This window comes from Phocoena sinus, chromosome 19, assembly GCF_008692025.1.
Source record: "Phocoena sinus isolate mPhoSin1 chromosome 19, mPhoSin1.pri, whole genome shotgun sequence".
NCBI classification, from domain to species: domain Eukaryota; kingdom Metazoa; phylum Chordata; class Mammalia; order Artiodactyla; family Phocoenidae; genus Phocoena; species Phocoena sinus.
Genome location: NC_045781.1, coordinates 3,219,299 through 3,238,718, shown reverse-complemented (window position 1 = coordinate 3,238,718; position 19,420 = coordinate 3,219,299). Strand labels below are relative to the sequence as shown.

Here is a 19,420-nt window from a genome sequence, read left to right as displayed (position 1 = left end):
GCAGGCACCATACAAATAGCTGACCTCTCCGCTAGGATGGGGTGATGGGGACTCTGAGAGTTTGTGAGAGGCAGAGGGCCCCACTGTAAGGAGGCTGGGCAAGTTTCCTGCAGGATGTGGTGTTGATCACAGTGATACAAACAGAAAGGATTTCCTCAGGCCAGAAAGGATGCTCCAGACAGTGGGATCAGCTTAAGGAAAAGGTAGCACACAGGTATGTGCGGATATTGTGGGAGTGTAAGGTGTGGATGGGGTGGAAGGAATGAGGCTGGAGTGGTTGGAAGGTGGAGCCAGATTATGGCTCAAATGCCAGGCTGAGAAACTTGGCTTTAATTCAGAGGATACTGGAGACCCATGAAAGAGTAATGAGCCATGGAAGGTCATGAGCAGATCTATGTTCTAGGAATTTTGTTTGCAGGTGAGATGTAGAATACAGACTGGAGCGGGACACAAGGGATGTAGGAAGAGCAGCATTCAGGACACATTAGGGAAAGTTGACTAGTTGTTCCCCAAATATACATTCTTCCTTTCTTGCTCATAATACTAGAGCCACTGGTTTATAGCTGGGCACATGAGCACATAGAACAAAGAATCATTTCCCAGCCTCCTCTGCACCTAGCTGTGGCCATGTGTCTAAGTTCTGACTTAGACGAGATGTGAGCAAAAAGGACATGTGTACTCAAAATGAAAAGACACTTGCCCCCTTTCTTCTGGCTGCAAGGCAGATCTGATGGCAGGACCTGAGGCAGCCATTTTGGACCACGAGGTGGAAACCTTATTTTGCCAGAGTAATGAGATGGAAAGAGCCTGGGTCCCTGATGATTATGGAGCTGCCAAATGGGCCCTGGATCAACTGCAATAAATAAACTTCAACCCGATTTAAGCCACTAATAGCCCAGGTCTTTCTGTTAGAGCAGCGATCCCATCTCAGAAAATAGCAACTCCAGTCTTCCCATTGCCTAGAGCAAAACATGGAGTCATGTTTATCTCCTCTTTTTCTCTCAATGCCTGCCAGCTCTTCCTTGAAAATATATCCAAAAATCTGACCATGTCTCAGCATGTCCATTGCTACCATCTCTCACCGGATTAATATGAAAGCCTCCTAGCTGGTCTCCCTGCTTCCCCCTGTTCTCCACACAGAAATTAGGGAATCCTTTTGAAACTTAACTCAATTGCCATTGGGGAACCATCTTGGTCATACTGGACTCAGGCAGGAAGCATCCGTAGATGCCAAAACTAATGAGTTAAAGTTTCATGACACACAGGATATTTACATAGTCTCAAAGCAGCTCTCCACAAGATACTTATTAATTACAAAGGAAAAAATGTACAGAAACTCGGCAGAGGTTTTCTCTGTATGCTTTTGCAACTTTTCCACAAGTCTGAAATTATTTCAACATTGGACCAATACAACAGACATGTGGCTGATTCACTTTGTTATAAAGCAGAAACTAACACACCATTGTAGAGCAATTATACTCCAATAAAGATGTTAAAAAAAATAGATGAACCTCAAAAACACTATGAGGTCACATATTGTATGATTCCATTTATAGGCAATGTCCAGAACAGGCAAATCCACAGAGACAGAAAGCAAATGGTGGTTTTCAGGGGCTGTGGGGAGGAAGGAATAGGGAGTGACTTCTAATGGGTATGGACTTTATTTGGGGAGGGTGAAGATGTTTGGGAATTAGAGGGATATGACGGTTGCATAACATTGTCAGTGTACTAAATGCTATTCAGTTCAATTTAAGATAGTTAATTTCAGGGACTTCCCTGGCAGTCCAGTGGTTAAGACTTCGCCTTCCAATGCAGTGGGTGCGGGTTCGATCCCTGATCGCGGAGCTAGGATCCCACATGCCTTGCAGCCAAAGAAACAAAACATAAAACAGAAGGAATATTGTAACAAATTCAATAAAGACTTTAAAAATGGTCCACATCAAAAATTAAAAAAAAAAAAAAGATGGTTAATTTCAGGTCAATTTTTTAAAAAAATTTGATCAAAACACTTCTATAGTACCGTCAATTTCTGATCCTTACAGTGACCCTGGGAACCCACAATCTACCCCCATCACCTTTCTGACTTCATGTCCTACCCCTCTGCCCTCAACACTCTGCTCCATAAACACTAGCCTTGCTGTGTGAGCATTCACCTCAGGACCTTTGCACTGGCCCTTGCCCCTGCGCGAAAACCTTTCCCCAGATATGCTCACACCTCACTCCCTCCAGGGCTTCACTCAAATATCATAGTCTCCAGGAGGACCTTCCCAACCAATAAAACCCCCTCAAATACGTGCTGGACCTCCCTGGTGCTCTTCCCTGCTTTATGACCACCATGTGACATTCTACACATTTATTTTTTTATTTTGTTTTCTACAGGAATGTAAACTCCATAAGGACAGGTCTGGGGCCATTGAGTTCCCTGGCACCTAGAACAGTGCCTGGTGTAGAGTAGATGGTTAATAAACATTTGTTGAATGAATGGATAAATGTCCTGAATAAATGAATGGTCACTGGAAGCTTAGGACGGAGGCTGTCCATTGCTTGAGGTGTCAGAGCAGGCACTGGAATGCAGAGCTGCGTGTCTGCAGAACCAGCCCTTGTCACCACATGTGGATCTGGTCATTTAGTTATTGATTTATTCCTTTGTCTATTCTTCATCCATTGGCTGAGCACTGAGCTGTTCTAAGCACTTTACACGTCTTTTCACACCTCATCTTCCCACCAGCCTTTACAGCAGGTACCAGGGCTTATGCTCCTTTTAGGGAGGAAGAAATGAGAATAATCGAAGAGCCACTTACTTGCTCAGAGAGCAAAGTCACTTGCTCCAACCCGGGATCCAGACTCAAGTCTGTCTGGAGCCCTTTCCCCATCACTGCCTCCTGGATGCAGTCCCCCAACACGGAAGCCAAATGCCTTCAGCTTCAGGAGACACATCTGCCCTAGATCCCGCCCAGAGAATAAACAGCTCACCACCAGCCTCCCTCCTCTGGCCAGGCCAGTTTTTAGACTCACCCTCCTGGTGCTACTCCCCGCCACCTCTCCAGGGCCAGCCGGTCTCAGAGGAATTGCAAGGAACAACCTTTCCTAATCCCTCAGGTCCCAGGAAGAACTCCTCCGAGCTTCTACACTGCCGGAGCGACCTCCGTTTATGGCACGTATCAGGCAACCCATGTTTAAGTCATCTCCCCACCCAGACAGGGAGCTTCTTGAGACTCAGGCTTGGGGCAAGTGCATTTGAGTTGAAGTTTGGCTACCCTATCCTTTGCAATTGTCATGGTCAACACCAATATCATGACCATCCTCATAGCTGTCTCCAGTCTCATCTCCTCTGGCCAGCCACACCCCCACCTGCCCAGCCTCCCCAAGGTGTTCCCTCAGCCTAAAACCCTCTCTGCATTCCTGGCTCCATCTTGAAATTCATGTCAAGGCTCCCATGACACCTCGTCAGAGAGGTCATCCCTGACTACCTCACCAGAAGTGGCCACACCTGCCTGTCCCTCAGTGACTCCATTTCTTCACATTTATTTCCTCCACAGAGATTACCACAATCTGAAACTCTTATTCATGTGTGTGTCCCTACCTGTTTATCTTCTGTCTTCCCACCACACCCGCTAGAATGACAACAACACAAGGGCAGGGGTTTTGTCTGCCTAGCACTTAGAACGTGCTTGGTACACAGTAGGTGCTTGAATATTTGCTACTACATGACTTTGGGACTTTGCATACGCCACTCCCCAAGCTTAGAATATCATTCCTTGCCACATCGTCCTTGGTGAACTCCTATTCACCCTTCAGAACCGCATCCAGTTATCACTTAACCTGGGTGGTCTTTTTTGCCTCACATACCCACCACAAAGTTGGAATAAGTGTCTCCTCTGGGGACACTCAATGCCCTGTTGCCACCTCCAGCAGTGCACATGTCACTGTGAATTGCTACTGTGGGTGCCAGCAGGGTCTATTTCCCCAACCGACCTGACCTCTTGAGGGCAATGGATGAGGCACAATTAGGTCTCAGGGACCATTTATTGAATGAATGAATGGACAAATATATAAGTAACTATATCTCCCTGAGACCCAGCTCCCATCTTATTTATATGCCCTGCCAGACCTGTGAATTCGACCTCCCTCCTTGTCCTAGGAATTCATCAGCAAATCCTACAGTTGGGGGACAGATGTGGGGGGCATGCCTTGGGTGAGGAGGATGAGGGAAGAGATGGGGTGGTTTCAGATATGACATACAGAGGATCTTGGCTTAACAAGCAGCAGTGAGAATTCTGTTTGGTTCCTGGGATCTCCCAACAGAGAGAATAAACAATCCAGTTCCCCAATAACAAAGCTATCCCAGTTCAGGGACAGAGGCAAATTCAGACCCACAGAGTCCTAAAGTTCACTCAGTAAAAGGCGCTCTACTGTCGGTGTTTTGGTGCCGGGTTCCCCGCGGTGAGCGCCTCCACGCAGGGCTTACTGAGGCGGACTGTGCAGGGGTGTGAGCCTCCACTGGTATTTGGGCACCACGTGCTACGGTTTGGAGAGAGGGAGGCGCCTCCTTTGTGGCAGGGAAGAAGGAAGGAGGCCCTGGGCTCTGAACGAGGGCGGAGGCTGGTCTCACCTGCTGCTCCGGAGCGCAAAGAAGCTGCTGTGGGTGGGGCCTGGGGGCGCCTGCGCTCCACCGCCCTCCTCCCTCAGACCCAGGGGTCCAGGCCCCCAGCCCCTCCCCCTCAGACGCAGGGTTCCGGGCCCCCAACCCCGCCCCCCTCAGACCCAGGAGTCCAGGCCCCCAGCCCCTCCCCCCTCAGACCCAGGGGTCCAGGCCCCCGACTCCCACTGCGTGCCTTTACAAGGACCATTCTCTCCACCTGCACACGAAGAAAGGGCCTGGTTTCAGCCGGATCTGCATTTGTCATGGCCCGGAGCCACTGAGACTTGGCTAGATGGCCCTCCCCTCCGTGGCTCAGGCAGTTCCTGGCCTGGAACACTCCTCCCTCATCCTCCAGGCCACCTGGGGCTGCCAAACTTGCCCTTCAGGTTTAGCTCTGGCCACCCCACCCCTCCTCCTTCAGGAAGCCTGCCCTGACCCTCTGAGGAGCCGCTTCCAGGCTTCCGAGGCACCCTTAGCATCTGCCATTATAGGACCTGTGGAGAGAAAGACATCATTGGTGTGGTTGCTAACACTTCTTCCCTAGGATTTTCTCTTCGTCGAGTACTGTACTAAGACCTCTCCGTAACCTCCTTTAACCTTCCCAGTGCTCTTATCCCCATTTTACAGAGGGGGGACTGGGGCACAGAGAGGTTAAGTAATTTGCCCAGGGTCACACAGCTAGGTAGGGGCCTGGACCATGAGGTGGTAGCAGAGTAACAACCAAGATGCAGTGCCTAAACTGTATGGCCTGGGTTCAACCATCTCTACCACTTATTAGCTGTGTGATTATAGACACGTTACTTAACTTTAATATGTCTTGGTTTCTTCATGTATAAAATGGGGATAACTGAACCCATTTCCTAGGACGTTGTGAGGTTTATACAAACACACACACACACACACACACACACACACACACACACAAGGTACTCAGAAGAGGATATAAGCACACAATAAGTATTACCAAAATTATTAAGTGGCAAACCAGGACTCGAACCCACACCCACCTGGGCTCTTTCTGTCTGTTCTTTCTTCCCCATCAATCCAGGACAAGGATGTGCCTTCTCTGGTTTCCAGCCTCTCTTAGTATAGACTGTGGGGTCAACATGTGTTCAGTGAAGCACATGAGTGCACCAAATACAAAAACTCAGTAATTCAACAAATGTCACTCTAGCACTTACTAGTGCAAGACCCTATTCTATGTGCTGCAGATACACTGGGGGACGGAGCATACAATAGTCTTTGTTGTCATGAAGCCTTACATTCTAATGGGGAGGACATAAAACAGACAAAATAAACAGGTAATATAGTGTGTTACAGGGTGATAAATGATCTGGAGATAAACTAAATGTTGGGGGAGGGGGAAGAGACTCTGAAGGAGGGAAGGGTCAGAGGTGCTGCCATGTTAGACAAGGTTGCCAGCCAGGCCTCCCGAGGTGGTGCCATTCAAGCAAAGACCTGAAGAAGATGAGGGAGCAAGCCTCTGCTCATCTGAGGATATGAGAAGAGCTTTCCAGGCAAAGGGTACAGCAAGTGCAAAGGCCCTGAGGCAGAATGGCATCTGGGTACTCAAGGAGCAAAGGAAGAGATGAGGTAGGGTACCATCACTTAAGGCCTTGTAGAAGGTCTTCTCTTTTATCCAGAGAAATGGGGAGCCACCGAAGCCTTTTGAGAGTGGAGTGACGTAAGCTGATTTAGGTTTCTATGGGGTCCATGCATTGAGACCGGACTGGGGAGGAAGACGGCAGGGAGACCACTCGCTGCATGTGTAACTCTGAGCAAGCCTCTGAGCCCTTGTGAGCCTCAGTTTCCTCATCTGCCAAATGGAGACATCCCAACACTCACTTCACTGGGTTCGGGGAAGAAGCGGTGTGTATAACTCAGTTAGCGAGGACCATGGCACAGGGGAAGTTCTCGAAAGGAGATTTTTATGCCTGGGGAGCCTGTTCATTCTTGTGATGCCCTTGGAGCAGTGTTGGGCATTGAGTCTTAGCTGTCATCGTTATCGGGAATTACTGAGGGACATTTCCAAAGGAGGAGGGAAGGGGAGGGTTGGGGGCCGAGGGCACCGGTGGAGATAGGAACGCCAGACAGGAGGTGTGCACAGAGCAGGGATGGACACCAGCCCTGGAGATGGAAAGGTGGCTCCTTCCACATTGACCATGAACAAGCGGCAATCAACTTCGCAGAGATACCAGGAGAATCGCAGAGATACCAGGAGAATTCGAAGGGGGTATTTCTGACGCGTGAAGGACTTTGACATCGAATTACTGTAGTTTCTCCTGTTGTGATGGAGACAATAAGCGTTCTGGCTCCCCTGAGGACATCCCAGCCGGCGCCCTGGGTCTGTCAGTCAGCCCCGCCCAGGGGCCACGCCAGCAGGCTGTACCAGGTGAGTGCTCAGGTATGCGGAGGAGGGAGGGCCCTGGGAGTGAGCAGGAAGGAGAGGCCCCTGTAGGGAAGGGAGAGAAGAGCTCAGAGCCTCCTGTCTGACACAGCTTGAGCAGCAGGTGAGGAGGGGGCCCAGGGAAGAGAGCTGGGTCCTAGCGAGGAGGGATGGGAGGTGGGGACTCCTGGGTCTGGGAGAGGGGAGCAGGGGGCCCAGACTCCTGGGTCCAGACACAGGAAAGGCTGGGGGAACTAAAGTCTAGTTCTGAAGAGCTGGGGGCTGGAGATCGGACCCGAACACCTAAGGGAAGACTATGGGCCATAGGGGCTGAGGAATTGGATGAATGGTTCTCTGAGGAGACTTGGTGTCCAAACCCTTTAGTTCCAAGGGACAAGGAGCTCTGAGTTCTGGACTCCTGGGCCCCTGAGAAGGTAAAAGGCTAGAAGACAGGGAGACAGGATCCCTGGGTAGAGGAAGGAAAATGGGGTACACACAGGTTAGGGAGCTGAATGCATGGAGCCCTGAGGAACTGGGGGTGCGGCAGTGTACTAGGTGTGAGGGGGGAGGGCCTGCAGGTCTAGATTCCTGGTCTAAGGAACAAGGGCCTGAGGGCCTGGACATCTGGGTCTGAGGGAGGAGGGGCTGGGGGCCCGGATTCCTGGTCTGAGCGGGGAGGTGCTGGGGCAGAAATCATAGGTCCTGCGATCAGGTCCGGCCTCACCTCTTTGCTGGCTCCCAGGGCTCCAGGTGGCAGGAGCTCCCCATTCTCGGCACCATGAGCTCCACCACTGGGTAAGTACCCCCGCCCACCAGGTCCCCCGGCCGCCCCGCCCTTCCCCCCCGACCCTTTCATCCACACCCGCAGCCCAGGACTGGACACTCCGAGGACCACCTGAGCTGCCTGCTGCCAAGCAGACAGACCTGGGTCCAAATCCGGGCGCTGACTTTCAGCAGTGGTGTGGCCCTGGCCACAGGACATCACCTCTTCAAGCCTCAGTCCCTCCTCCGTGAAACAGGGACAATTCTGAGAGCTCGATAGGCTAATGCACATACAGCACCTAGCAGAGCATCTGACCAACAGCAGGTGTTCAACTCATGAGAGCTGCTAGGCCATCGTTGTTACCTTTTTCCTTTTTCTTTTTTTGGCTGCGCTGCGTGGCATCTGGGATCTTAGTTCCCCAACCAGGGATGGAACCCGGGCCCACGGCACTGAAAGCACTGAGTCCTAACCACTGGACCTCCAGGGAATTCCCAGTTGTTATATCTTATTATTAAATATTGACCCTTTGCTAAAAGCTCAGGGCTGTTTATAATGAAGGGTCAAGTCTCCTGGAGTGAGCAGGGAGAAGGGTAAAGAGAGAAGCGTGGGAATAGCTGCATGGAAGATGGAAGGGAGTGAGTTCTCCAGCCCAGAGGTAAACAAATTGTGGGGAGATTTGACTGACAAGGGCAGGAAGAGGAGCAGAGGTTTGACTAAAAGAGTTTCTCATCCTTCCTCTCTCATCTCCGACCCCAACCAAGCTCTGAGCTGTTATTTCTGTGGAAATGGGGACTCGAGAATTCTCAGAGAAAGATCTGGCTGAAAAGAACCTGGCCCGTGGGGGTAGGAGGGGAAGAAGATAACTTTCCATCTACTCCCAATACTAATGCTATTGTAAAAAATCCCATTTATTGGGAGTTCCCTGGTGGTCTAGTGGTTAGGATTTGGCCCTTTCAGTGCCGTGGCCCTGGTTCAATCCCTGGTCAGGGAACCGAGATCCTGCAAGCCACGCAGCACAGCGCAGCCACAAAAAAAAAAAAAAAAAAAAAAAAAAAAAAAAAAAATCCCATTTATTGAGCAACTACTGTGTGTTAAGCGCTTTGCATCATCTTAATGATGATAATAACAGTTACTAAGGCTGCACAACATTCCAACTGCATCATCTCATTGAATTCACCCAACAGACACTATAGGGTAACCAACCCCTGTCTTATGGAAAGGCAAACTGAAGCAGGAGAGATCGTCTCCCACCCGGGGTCTCATGACAAAGCAGTAGCTGACAGGGGATTCGAACCCAGGTCTGTGTGACAGTAGAGACCACACTCGCCACCACGAGCCAGCACCACTGCCATACTTGTCTCGTTAAAGTCCAGCTCTGGCCCTGCCCTCCCCTGCTCAAAACCCTCCATGGCTCCCCACCGCCCTCACAAGCTCTGCTGGGCACTCAAAACTCCCATGATCTGCCCCCAATTCCCATGGCCCCTCTCACCCCTCTTTTCCTTCACTAGTCCAGAAGCTTCTCCCAAACGGAGTGCCAAGTCTATCTATGGTGAGTTGAGGGGCAAGGAAGCCCCGGGCCAAGAGAAACTAGGTCTGAGGGAGGAGGTAACTGAGGACCCGAACTCCTGGATCTGATGGGGGAGGGGTTGGGGGTCTGGACTCCTTTTCTGAGGGAGGGGGGGCTGGGGGTCTGGACTCCTGAGTCTGAGGGGGAAGGGGCTGGGAGCTGGGTCTCCTGCAGCCATTCTCCTTCTTCCCCCACAGAACAGAGGAAGCGTTACTCCACCGAGGTTATGGCCGATGTTTCCCAATATCCAGTCAATGTGAGTCTGGGGTCTGTGTTGCCACGGGGAGTCTTGCAGGAGGCAAGGCAGGCCTGAGGAGATGGGGGAGTTGAAAGCAGTTGGACCTCCAAGCAGCAAGAACTTGGGAAACTCAGTTTGCTCTTCTGCCTTGCCTCAGATGTGGGTATTCAGTGGAGGAACTCAATTCCACTTGAATCTGCCAACTTTTCCTCTGGACCAGCTCCTGTGCTGGATAGTTGGACCACAGGGACAAATCAGATGCAATCCTGGATGAGTAGGGGTCAGACAAGGTCCAGAGGTACCAGCAAAATTGCCAGGTGCTCTAACGGAGGTAGAGCTGCTTAGAAGGAACTAGATATAATCCAGACCATTCTCTGCCTTCAAGGGGTCTAGCTGGAGAGCTAGACCCAGGGAAGACACACAAAGGGCACTGGGAGGAGGTGGCGCAGGTGATCAGAGAAGGCTTCCCAGAGGAGGTGTGCGTAGTCGCCGGCTATAAGGCTGATTCCAGGGGCTTCTCAGCCCACCTGGCTTCATCCTGGGACTCACTGCTTTCTCCAGCACCTGGTGACCTTCTGCCTGGGTGAGGAGGATGGCGTGCACACGGTGGAGGACGCCTCGCGGAAGCTGGCCCTCATGGACAGCCAAGGCCGCGTCTGGGCCCAGGACATGCTGCTGCGCGTGTCTCCCAAACACGTTGCGCTGCTGGACCCAGTCTCCAAGGTGCCACGGGGCACACGGGTGGAAGGAGCAGCTTGGACTGAGCCCACCAAGGCATGGAGAGCCCTAGGGACCTCAGGGATCTGAGTGTGAATCTTGATTCCTGCACGTCCTTCCTCTAGGAACTTTGGCAAGGGACCCCCGCCCCCTTTTTGAACCTCATTAGCCTCATCTATTAAACAGGGGTGTTATCCCTGGCCCCTCAACTTGGGGTGGAGGTTGCCCTGCGCAGTGCCTGTACGTGCTGGCACTGCTGGCACTGCTGTCACCACTTAGGAGTATCCTTGGCTCCGGGTCTCAGTTTACCCGCTGTCCCACCCTCCACCCCACAGGAGGAGCTGGAGTCTTACCCGCTGAGCGCCATCGTGCGTTGCGACACGGTGATACCGCCGGGCCAGAGCTGCTCACTGCTGCTGCTCGTGTGCCAGGAGCCCGAGCGCACGCAGCCCGACGTGCACTTCTTCCAGGGCCTGCGTCTGGGGGTGAGCGAGCGGGGGTCGGGGCCACAGACTGAGACCCTGCGGATTCCGGACCCGGAGCTGAAACTGGGCGGAGTCCGGAGCCGGACCTCCAACGGGGCGGGGCCTCTAAGACGGGGGGCACGGTGTACGGCAAAGGCGGGGTCAGGGCCAGCGGAGGGGGCGTGACCTGTAAAGGAATTCTGGGAGGGAGGGGGATTTGAGAACAGATTGAACGTAGGGTCGAGAAGGATCGAGAGGGCCGAATGGAGACGGAGGCTAAGAGCTAAGAGCTCGGACAGAACGTGGACAGAACATGGAAGTGAGGGTCTGGGGGAGCAGCCAGAACTAGGATGGGAGTGAGTGTGGTCAGGGGCGAAGCGCCAGCTGGAGGGGGCTTCCGTGGCTGGGGGAGGGGCCTAAGGCAGGGACCGTTTAAGAGCCGGGGTGTGAGTTCAGGGCGTGGACGTGCGTGGGCGCAGTGCGTGAGCTACGACTGGACGTGGTCTGGGGCCGAGCTGAGGAATCGATCCGGAGAGCCGCCTGGGCGGGCAGTGGGTGGGTTGCGGTCGTGGCCTGACGGCGTGATTGACAGGCGGAGCTGATCCGAGAGGACATCCAGGGGGCTCTGCACAGCTATCGCTCGGGCCGCGGGGAGCGCAGGGCGGCGGCGCTCAGGTAAGGGGGCCGGGCTGGAAGCTGGGGAGAAGAGACGACGGGGAGGTCTCTGGGGAGCCGGCTCCCCTCTTTGGGCCTTAGTTTCCCCAACCGAGAAAATCGGTGGATACCACTAGCCTATAGCAGAACGAGTTTTAAATGGAGTCAAACAAACCCTGTACCAAGTGTACTCCCCTCCCCTCGGTTTCTCCTCCCTCTGCCTCAGTTTCCCTCCGGAGAGGTGCTCTCCCATCCCCCATATATCGGATTTCTTCCCTACCACTGAGAGCCTAGCTTTGACCCCCTTGGGCCACAGTGTTTCAGATTGAAGCCCCGAATTTCTCCCCTCCCGGACCCCTCGGTGTGCCCAGCTTCAGTTTCCCCTTCCCCCGCAGGCTACGCGAAAGGAGCTGCAGTGCCACCCCTCGCCCGCCGCCGAGACACCGCCCCTGCAGCACCGCCCGACGGTCCGCGCCGCGATCAACACGGTGGAGCCGGCCGCGGGCCGCGGGCGACCCCAGGCGGACCCCATCCCAGAGACTGCAGAGATGCGGAGGCCGGGCCGGGCGGAGGTCTGCAGCAAGCACTGACCCGACCTCTCGGGACTGGGCCCCTGCGGCCCAGACCTGGCCAGTCTGCAGGCGGAGCGGGAAGTGGTGAGTGAGGCGGGGCTCGGGCCGGGGCGGACTGGCTGCAGGTGTGAATCTCGGTCAGGGGGTGGGGCTTGTTCTGGGGACTTGGTCTGACTTCTGCGGGGGTGGCCGGAGGGGACAGAATGGGGGCAGAGTCAAGCATCAGAGGGCGTGGCCTGGCCTAAATGCCTAAGCGCTCTTGGTTGAGAGGGCTTGAACGGGGGTGATGAGGGTCCAAGAGTTCAGGGGTGCCACGTATCCCCCTGCTCTGCCCCCCAGGACATCCTGAACCACGTGTTCGACGACGTGGAGACCTTCGTATCAAGGCTGCAGAAGTCTGCCGAGGCGACCCGAGTGCTGGAGCACCGAGAGCGCAGCCGCAGGACCCGGCACCGGGAGGCCGGGGGTGAGGAGGCGCCACCGAGTGGCAATCCTGAACACCCGCTTCCTGTTCACTCCCAAATATCCACCCTCTCCCTTGGGTCCCTCCCCATTGCACCCCCTGCCAGTTTGGACTCCCTATCGCGATCTCACTGGGTCTCTGCCTCTCTCTTCCACCCTGCCGGACGCTGTCTGCATGTGCCCCATCACCGCGCTCCTGCCTCTGTACCCACAGAGGGCCTCCTGACGTCTGCGGGCCAAGCCGCCCTCAGAGGCCGAGTTCATTGATGTGCTTCAGAAAAATCAAGTACGCCTTCAGCTTGCTGGTGAGGACGCGTTCATCCCGGGGCGTCAGGGGGCGAGGGGAATAACAAACCTGACCTGTCCGCGCACTAATACCAGCACCTCCCCGGCTCCACAGGCCCGGCTGCGCAGCAACATCGCCAACCCCTCCTCCCCAGAACTGCTGCACTTCCTGTTCGGGACCTCTGCAAATGGTGAGACACCCCCGGCCTGAGGGCTTCCCTGCAGCAGGGAGGGTTTCCACTTCAAGAAGGTCTGATAGCTTGCCCACTCTTGCGCCGCTGCCAGATTGTGGACACCTCGGGCGGTCCCCAGTTCGCGAGCTGCGTGCGGCGGGCCGCATCTGACTTCCGAGGCTGTGGCGCTGCTGTGGGACAAACGTCACCCAACTTGAAAACACGCTCTGGACCTCGTTGGGGGACTCTTGGACCCGCCCGGGGTAAGGGGCGGGGCTAGGGAGGCTGGAGGAGCGGCAATTTAGGGGCGGGGCTGGAGGCTGGGGTCGTGGTGATTGGAGAGACAGGCCTGGAAGGCAGGAGGCGTGGTGATCCAGGGGCGGGGCGGGGGGGCGGGGTCGTGGTGATTGGAGAGACAGGCCTGGAAGGCAGGAGGCGTGGTGATCCAGGGGCGGAGCTGGTTGGGAGCGTGGTGATTGGAGGGACAGGGCTGGGAAGCAGGAGGCGTGGTAATTTAGGGGTGGGGTTGGGAGGAAGTGGCGGGGCTGTTGGAAAGATGGGGTAGGAGGGTAGGTTAGTCGTGGGGCTTAGCTAGAGGGTGTCGCCAAAGAAATTGAAGTTCACGTGGGACTAGGTCAAATGCCACGATCCGATGAGGGAAGGCGAGCAGCTTTGCGTGGCGTATGAAACTGTCTGCTGAGCCTCAGACAGCAGCTACCCCCTTTGGTGGTGTGGCAGTGCCGGTGGTTCTCTCCTAGGCAGGCCTGTCAACTCCAGGCTCTGTGGTAGTAATTTGTACCCAGGACCTGTCCTCTTAGTCACTCACCTTTCCCCAAGGAGTGTGTTGTTTTCTCTGTTGAAAAAAGTTGCAAAAATAAATCTTAAAGTTAGGTAGTTAGGTTTTTCGTAGCATGATTTAAAAAAAAAAAACACCTCAAACCGGAATAAAAGACAGGACTTACAGGAATGGAGTGAGGCTAATGCCGAAGAGGCGGGCTTAGGAAACGTTTGGTCTGTGGTTTTGGAAAGGGGGAGCAGTCTTTGCGCTTGGAGGCTGAGAGCTTCAAGGGAGTAGGTGCAGAGCTAGCTGCTGGCTTAGGGAAAGGGACGGGATGTGTGTAGCTAGAAACACGGTTTGGAATCAGAGGTGAGATTCAGAGGCCAGGGCGGAGCATGAATGGAATCAGGGGTATTTACAAATATAGTTGGTGTCGTGGATGCAGCTTAGAGGCAAGGGCAGGGCTTGGCAAAAGGGGGCAGATTAGAATTGTTGGAATAGAACGAGGCTTAAGGGGAGGGGGGTAAACTTCATGAGGTTACTGACAGGGAGGTCATACCAGGATCCCTGAGGATCCCTTGCCCCTCCTTGGCTGCAGGATGGAGCTACCCTCAGAGGAGGGACCCCCATACAGACCTGAGTTCTACAGCGGCTGGGAGCCCACAGCCACGGACCCACAGGGCCGCGCCTGGGAGGACCCAGTAGAGAAACAGCTACAGCACGAGCGGCGCCGCCAGCAGGTGAGGCTAAGGCTTAAGCTCCCTCAGGTGACACAGGGGGGCCGTGACTGGGAATTCTGGGGCGCAGGCCGGGCCCCACCTGATCTACTGCTCTCATCTCCTGCAGCAAAGCACTCCTCAGGTCGCTGTCAATGGGTGAGTGTCAATGGGTGAGTCGGGTCAGGTGGGGTCCAGGAGGGGTGCGTCCTGGGGGGTCCCAGCGCTGACTCCACTTCCCCTTTTTTCTTTTTCCTTTTGTCTTCCCGGCTCTTCGAAGGTGGGTGAGGTGGCGATGAGGCAGGGGCCCGGGCTGGGACAGGGGGGAGGATCAACGAGGGAGGGAGTGGGGCCCAGACTTCTGGGTTCTAGGGAGGAGGGAACTGGAGGCCCAGATTCCAGGGTCTAAGGGAGGAGGGTGCTGGGAGTGGGTAAAGTCTGAGAGGGACCCCTAGATCCCCAAAGGTCTGGAAGAAGGCAGTTTGGTTTCCCAGGGCCTGGGAAGCTCCCTGCCTGGGTCCCTATATGGACAGAGTCCTGGGTGTTGGAGAGAAGAGGCTGGGGAATTAGATATTGGGTTTTGAAGAAGAGCCCAAGTCTGATGCTTGGGACCTTGGAGACCCAGGAAGTAGGCTTGGGACTTAAAGGGCCAAGGGGCAAGTTCTGGGAAAGTTAGGAAGTGGTAGTATCTCTGGGCTCCTGAGCGAGGTAAAGGCTGGGAGGCTGGACCCTTGCTTCCCAAGGCTCTAGAGCAGTTGTCTCAGTCCCTGCTGGGTGTCACACTGGGACCTTTTAAGCATTAAAAGGTCGAGGAAATTAAAGCTTGAGATCTGGACTCCTAGGTCTCTGGAGGAGGAAAGAACTGGGGGTGCAAATTCATAGTTCCAACAAGCAATGGTGGTGCAGACTCTTGGGTCCCGGGGGAAGAAGGGCCTAGAGGAGCTAGGATTCCTTGGGCAAGTCGGGGGGCAGATGGGAGGGAAGCTGCGTGGGATGAGAAGACAACAAAGCCACAGGTCTGGAGGGGCAGAAGGGGGTCTGGGTGAGGGCTCGGGCAGAGAGTCTCAGCAGAGACGGCGGCGTGCTGGGAGCTGCCGCCGGCCCCACACAGGGGGTGCCTCGGCCCTGAAGATTCCCCTCTCCCTTGCACAGGTAGGCCTGATCCGGGCTGAGGTGCCTTTTACTGGGTTGTCAGAGCTAAAAGTCTGCTCCCTCCCCCCAGCTGCCTGGTCTAGCGGACCCCCCTCTCGGTGTGCTTCTGAACCTTGAGCTTGACACCCACAGCTTTTAACTCACCTTTTTTTTTGCGCTTCAAGTTCTTTGCGGAGGGCAGGAGGGGAATGGAAATAATAATCCCTCCCTGAAAGAGGGAGAAGTCTGTGAGTTTGTACAGGCTAGCAGTTAGGAGCTCAGGGTCATGGGAGCACGCAGGTTCACATCCAGCTGTGTGCAAGTAGAATGGAATTACTCAGGACATGAGCTCTGGGGCCAGCCTGCCCGGGTCCCAGCCTGACTACACCTCTTCCTTGCTCTGTGACCTTTACATCACCGTGTCACTTGATATCACTGTTCCTTTCCTGTAAAATGGAGATAATAATTGGGTCTCTGGAGGGAGGAAGGAACTAGGGGGTCCAAACTCATGGTTCTACCAAGTGTTGTCTCTAGCATCAAATCAGCTAATACATGTAGCAGACTTTGAACAGTGTTTGGCATGTAATAAGTGCTATATAAGTGCTAACTATTGTTTTTATTATGTTTATGAGTTTTCATTATGCACGAGTCAAGTACACAGTAGTTGCTCAATAAATAGCAGCTGTCTCTAGCTGTGTAATCTGGGGAGAGTCATTCTATTTCTCTGAGCCTGAATGTTCTCATCTGTAAAATGGAGCTGATGCTAGTACTCATACCATGTGCCTACTGCATGGTGCCAGGCACATAAGGAGCACAATATATTCAAACCGGTATTACAATTTCAAACCTCTGTTAACAGTATTAACCGGCCTCCCCTGCCTCGACCCCTGCTTGGCTTTAACCCCAGCTCACACAACACCCCTACAGTCCAGAGCAGTGGAGCTGGCTACCTCCCTTACCCCGCAACCCTTTCCCCTTCTCCTCAGTCACCAAGACCAGGAACCAGAAGCTGAGCCCCAGGGGCTGGAGCCGGCGGGAAAGTGGGTCCTATGTAATTATGACTTCCAGGCGCGCAATAGCAGCGAGCTGTCCGTCAAGCAGTGGGACATATTGGAGGTCAGAGGAGTGGGGGACGGGGTGTGGGGCTGGGGGGTTGGAGTCCACCCAGCCCTAGCTACAGACACAGCCTCTGAACCCTTCCCTCTTCCAGGTCCTGGATGACCAGCGCAAGTGGTGGAAGGTTCGGGACCAGAGGGGGCAGGAGGGATATGTACCCTATAATATCCTGACACCCCACCCGGGGCCGCGGGGGGGCCGCAGCCTGGTGAGCCAGGGCAGACTCCTGGGTCTTGAGGGAAGAGGGGCTGGGCTCAGATCCTGGGTCCTGGGAACAAGAGGCGTGAGGGATAAGGGGTCAAAGTCACTGGCAGAGGAAGTGGCTGAGGATTCGGAAATTCACCTCCAGGCGAAGGGGACTGGGACCCAGTCCTCTTTCCGATCCAGGTGCTCTCCTCTTTTTCCCCTCTCCAGGAGAACAGCACTCCCTCTCCCCCTCCACCACCAGTGTCGGCCCCGGCTCTGGCTCCCCCTCCACTACCAGCGCCGGCCGTGGCTCCGGCTCTCCCCCTCCTCCACCAGCGCCGGCCCGTGGCTCCGGCTCCCCACCCCCCACCAGCGTCCGCCCTGGCTCCGGCTCTCCCTCCCCCGTCCAGCCTCGGCCCCGGCTCCTCGCCCCCCGCCCCCTCCCGCACCAGTGCCGACCCTGGCTCCAGCTCCCGGTGCCCGACCAGCGCGGACCCAGGCTCCGGCTCCGTCTCGGTCTCCCTGGGACAGCTGCGAGAGCCTCAACAACTTGGACTCCGGCAAGAAGGGTGAGTGGTGGGGGCACCCCTTCGAAGGAGCGGTCCTTGTCCTCAGCTTTCCCAGGCAGAGAAACCGAGGCTCAGAAAGAGTAAACGGAGTCCCTACCCATCACGAGGACGCTGGAGGTCCCCGACCCTCTGAGCCCAGGGCCCTTCGCCCTGAGTCCCCCCTCCCTCCCGGTTCCCGCCTGCAGAGAAATTCTCCCAGATGCTCAGCATCAACGAGGAGCTGCAGGCACGCCTGGCCCAGGGCCTCACGGGCCCCAGCCGCGCAGCCCCGGGGCCCCGCACCCCGGAGCCCCGCGCCCCGGAGCCGCAGCTCAGCCCGCGCTCCAACGCTTCGGAGGTCCGCGCCTGGCTGCAGGGCAAGGGCTTTAGTTCAGGGTGAGTGTGGCAGGTGCCGGCTAGGGGACCCTGAGATACCGGCGCTAGGGGCGGAGCGCTCCGATTGGCCCAGAGGAGGCATGGCAGACCACGGGAGACCGGGATTGGTCCAAAACGGGGGGTCTGTCTGATAGCAACTGTGACTGTCGGGCTGTGATTGGCATGATTTTCCAGGCTCCGATTGGAGTCTCTAGGGAAGCTCCGCCTCCCTTGGAAGGCAGGCCCCCCACCCCCACGGCGCGCTATGATTGGTGGATGGGGATTCAGGAGCCATCAGCAGCGGCCGCCCCCCCCCCCCCCCCCCCCCCCCCTTGAGAGCTAGAATGCTGCTCAGATTGGACAAAGGCTAAGCGGGCGTAAAGTGGTTGGTGGGGCTGAGGAGGCTTGAGCCGTGATTGGCCAACAGGCCTGACTGTGCCCTGGATGCCCCTGCTCAGGACCGTGGCCGCGCTAGGCGCACTGAGCGGCGCGCAGCTATTCTCGCTGCAGAAAGATAAGTTTCGGGGCGCTGAGCCCCGAGGAGGGGGCGCGCGTGTACAGCCAGATCACAGTGCAGCGCTCGCTGCTGGAGGTGAGGCGGGCGCTCGTCCCCGAGCCCGGGACTGGGGAGGGCGCTGAGGTCTCTGCCTCCAAGGTCCTGATTTTCCACCACCACCCCCACTCCAGGACAAAGAGAAAGTGGTCAGAGCTGGAGGCGGTAATGAAGAAGCAAAAGAAGAGGATGGAAGACGAGGTGGTAACGGAAGTCATTTGATCCTTCCCCGCCCCTCCGCTAAGTTTCCAGGAAGCAGCCCCGCGGGAGAACGGACTCTGCAGACTGCCCCCACCAAACGGAAGTAGATCCCTCCAGGGATCGCCGACCTGTTTCCAGCCCGTCCGGTTAGATAAATCGGCCCGTCCTTAATGGAGTCTCCTGAGAAGTGCTCTCGTATTGGCCGAGAACGGGCACTGAGACAATTTAGGGCAAGTGCTTGCGCTCGGGAGCCCTGTGTATTGTGATAATGCTACCCAGTCTATAAACAGCCTCCTCTTAGCAGGCGATGTCAACTGCTGTCCCTTTTCTACCCGGGTACCAGGGGCCAGGAACCTGCCCCTCACCCCGGCAACAGCCTCCCAGGAAAGGAATCTAGCAGATGTCCCCACTCTCTTTAGTTTCTTTCTCTGAATCCTCCCAACTCAGACTTCCTCCTGACCTCCCAGCCTCCAGTCTGTCCTCTAGTTCACTCCAGAGGGATCTTCTGAACACCCGAGGCCCCAGTCCACCCCTTGCTCAAAATCCTTTTCTGGCTCCCCGTCGCCGTCTTAGCCCCATAGCCTGGCATTCGAGGCCCCGAGTGGTTTGGTCCCTACATCTCCAACCTCGTTCTCACCTCCTCATCCCCAGTGCATTCTGGTCCTGCCCTTCTCCACACACTCCCCAAACCCCTTCAACCACTGGAGTTTTAACAATGGCTGGTTTCTGCTGGCTGGAACGATTCTCTGCCTGTTGAAATCCTATTCAGCTGTCCTGACCCAGCTCAAATACCCTCTTTGGAAAAGCCTGCCCTCATCCCCTAGGTTAGTCTCCCAGCATCCACTTTTACACCTTGTTCTCCCACCTCCAGCCAGGGGTCCAGCTACGGAGAA

The 19,420-nt window shown here is 55.4% G+C and overlaps 1 protein-coding gene and 1 long non-coding RNA gene across 2 annotated transcripts; one reads left to right on the top strand and one right to left on the bottom strand.

The window, feature by feature from the left end:
• Positions 1-6,943: 6,943 nt before the first annotated feature.
• Positions 6,944-18,841, top strand: EPS8L1 (EPS8 like 1). The gene is given in 28 exon segments (XM_032612997.1): positions 6,944-7,152; positions 7,771-7,823; positions 9,300-9,340; positions 9,556-9,614; positions 10,158-10,319; positions 10,649-10,798; positions 11,370-11,452; positions 11,826-12,087; positions 12,343-12,469; positions 12,680-12,693; positions 12,695-12,742; positions 12,744-12,770; positions 12,866-12,925; positions 12,927-12,941; positions 13,036-13,083; positions 13,085-13,123; positions 13,125-13,186; positions 14,300-14,441; positions 14,548-14,576; positions 16,535-16,664; positions 16,759-16,872; positions 17,079-17,152; positions 17,256-17,419; positions 17,605-17,794; positions 18,232-18,298; positions 18,300-18,365; positions 18,461-18,475; positions 18,477-18,841. Coding segments are annotated over 27 exon segments (2,277 nt in total). The 5' UTR covers positions 6,944-7,152; positions 7,771-7,806; the 3' UTR covers positions 18,549-18,841.
• Positions 8,843-13,188, bottom strand: LOC116743889. Its single transcript, XR_004346904.1, has 2 exons — positions 12,931-13,188; positions 8,843-11,473 (listed from the first exon to the last, which is right to left on the bottom strand). It is a non-coding gene; the product is annotated as an uncharacterized LOC116743889 (long non-coding RNA).
• Positions 18,842-19,420: the final 579 nt, after the last annotated feature.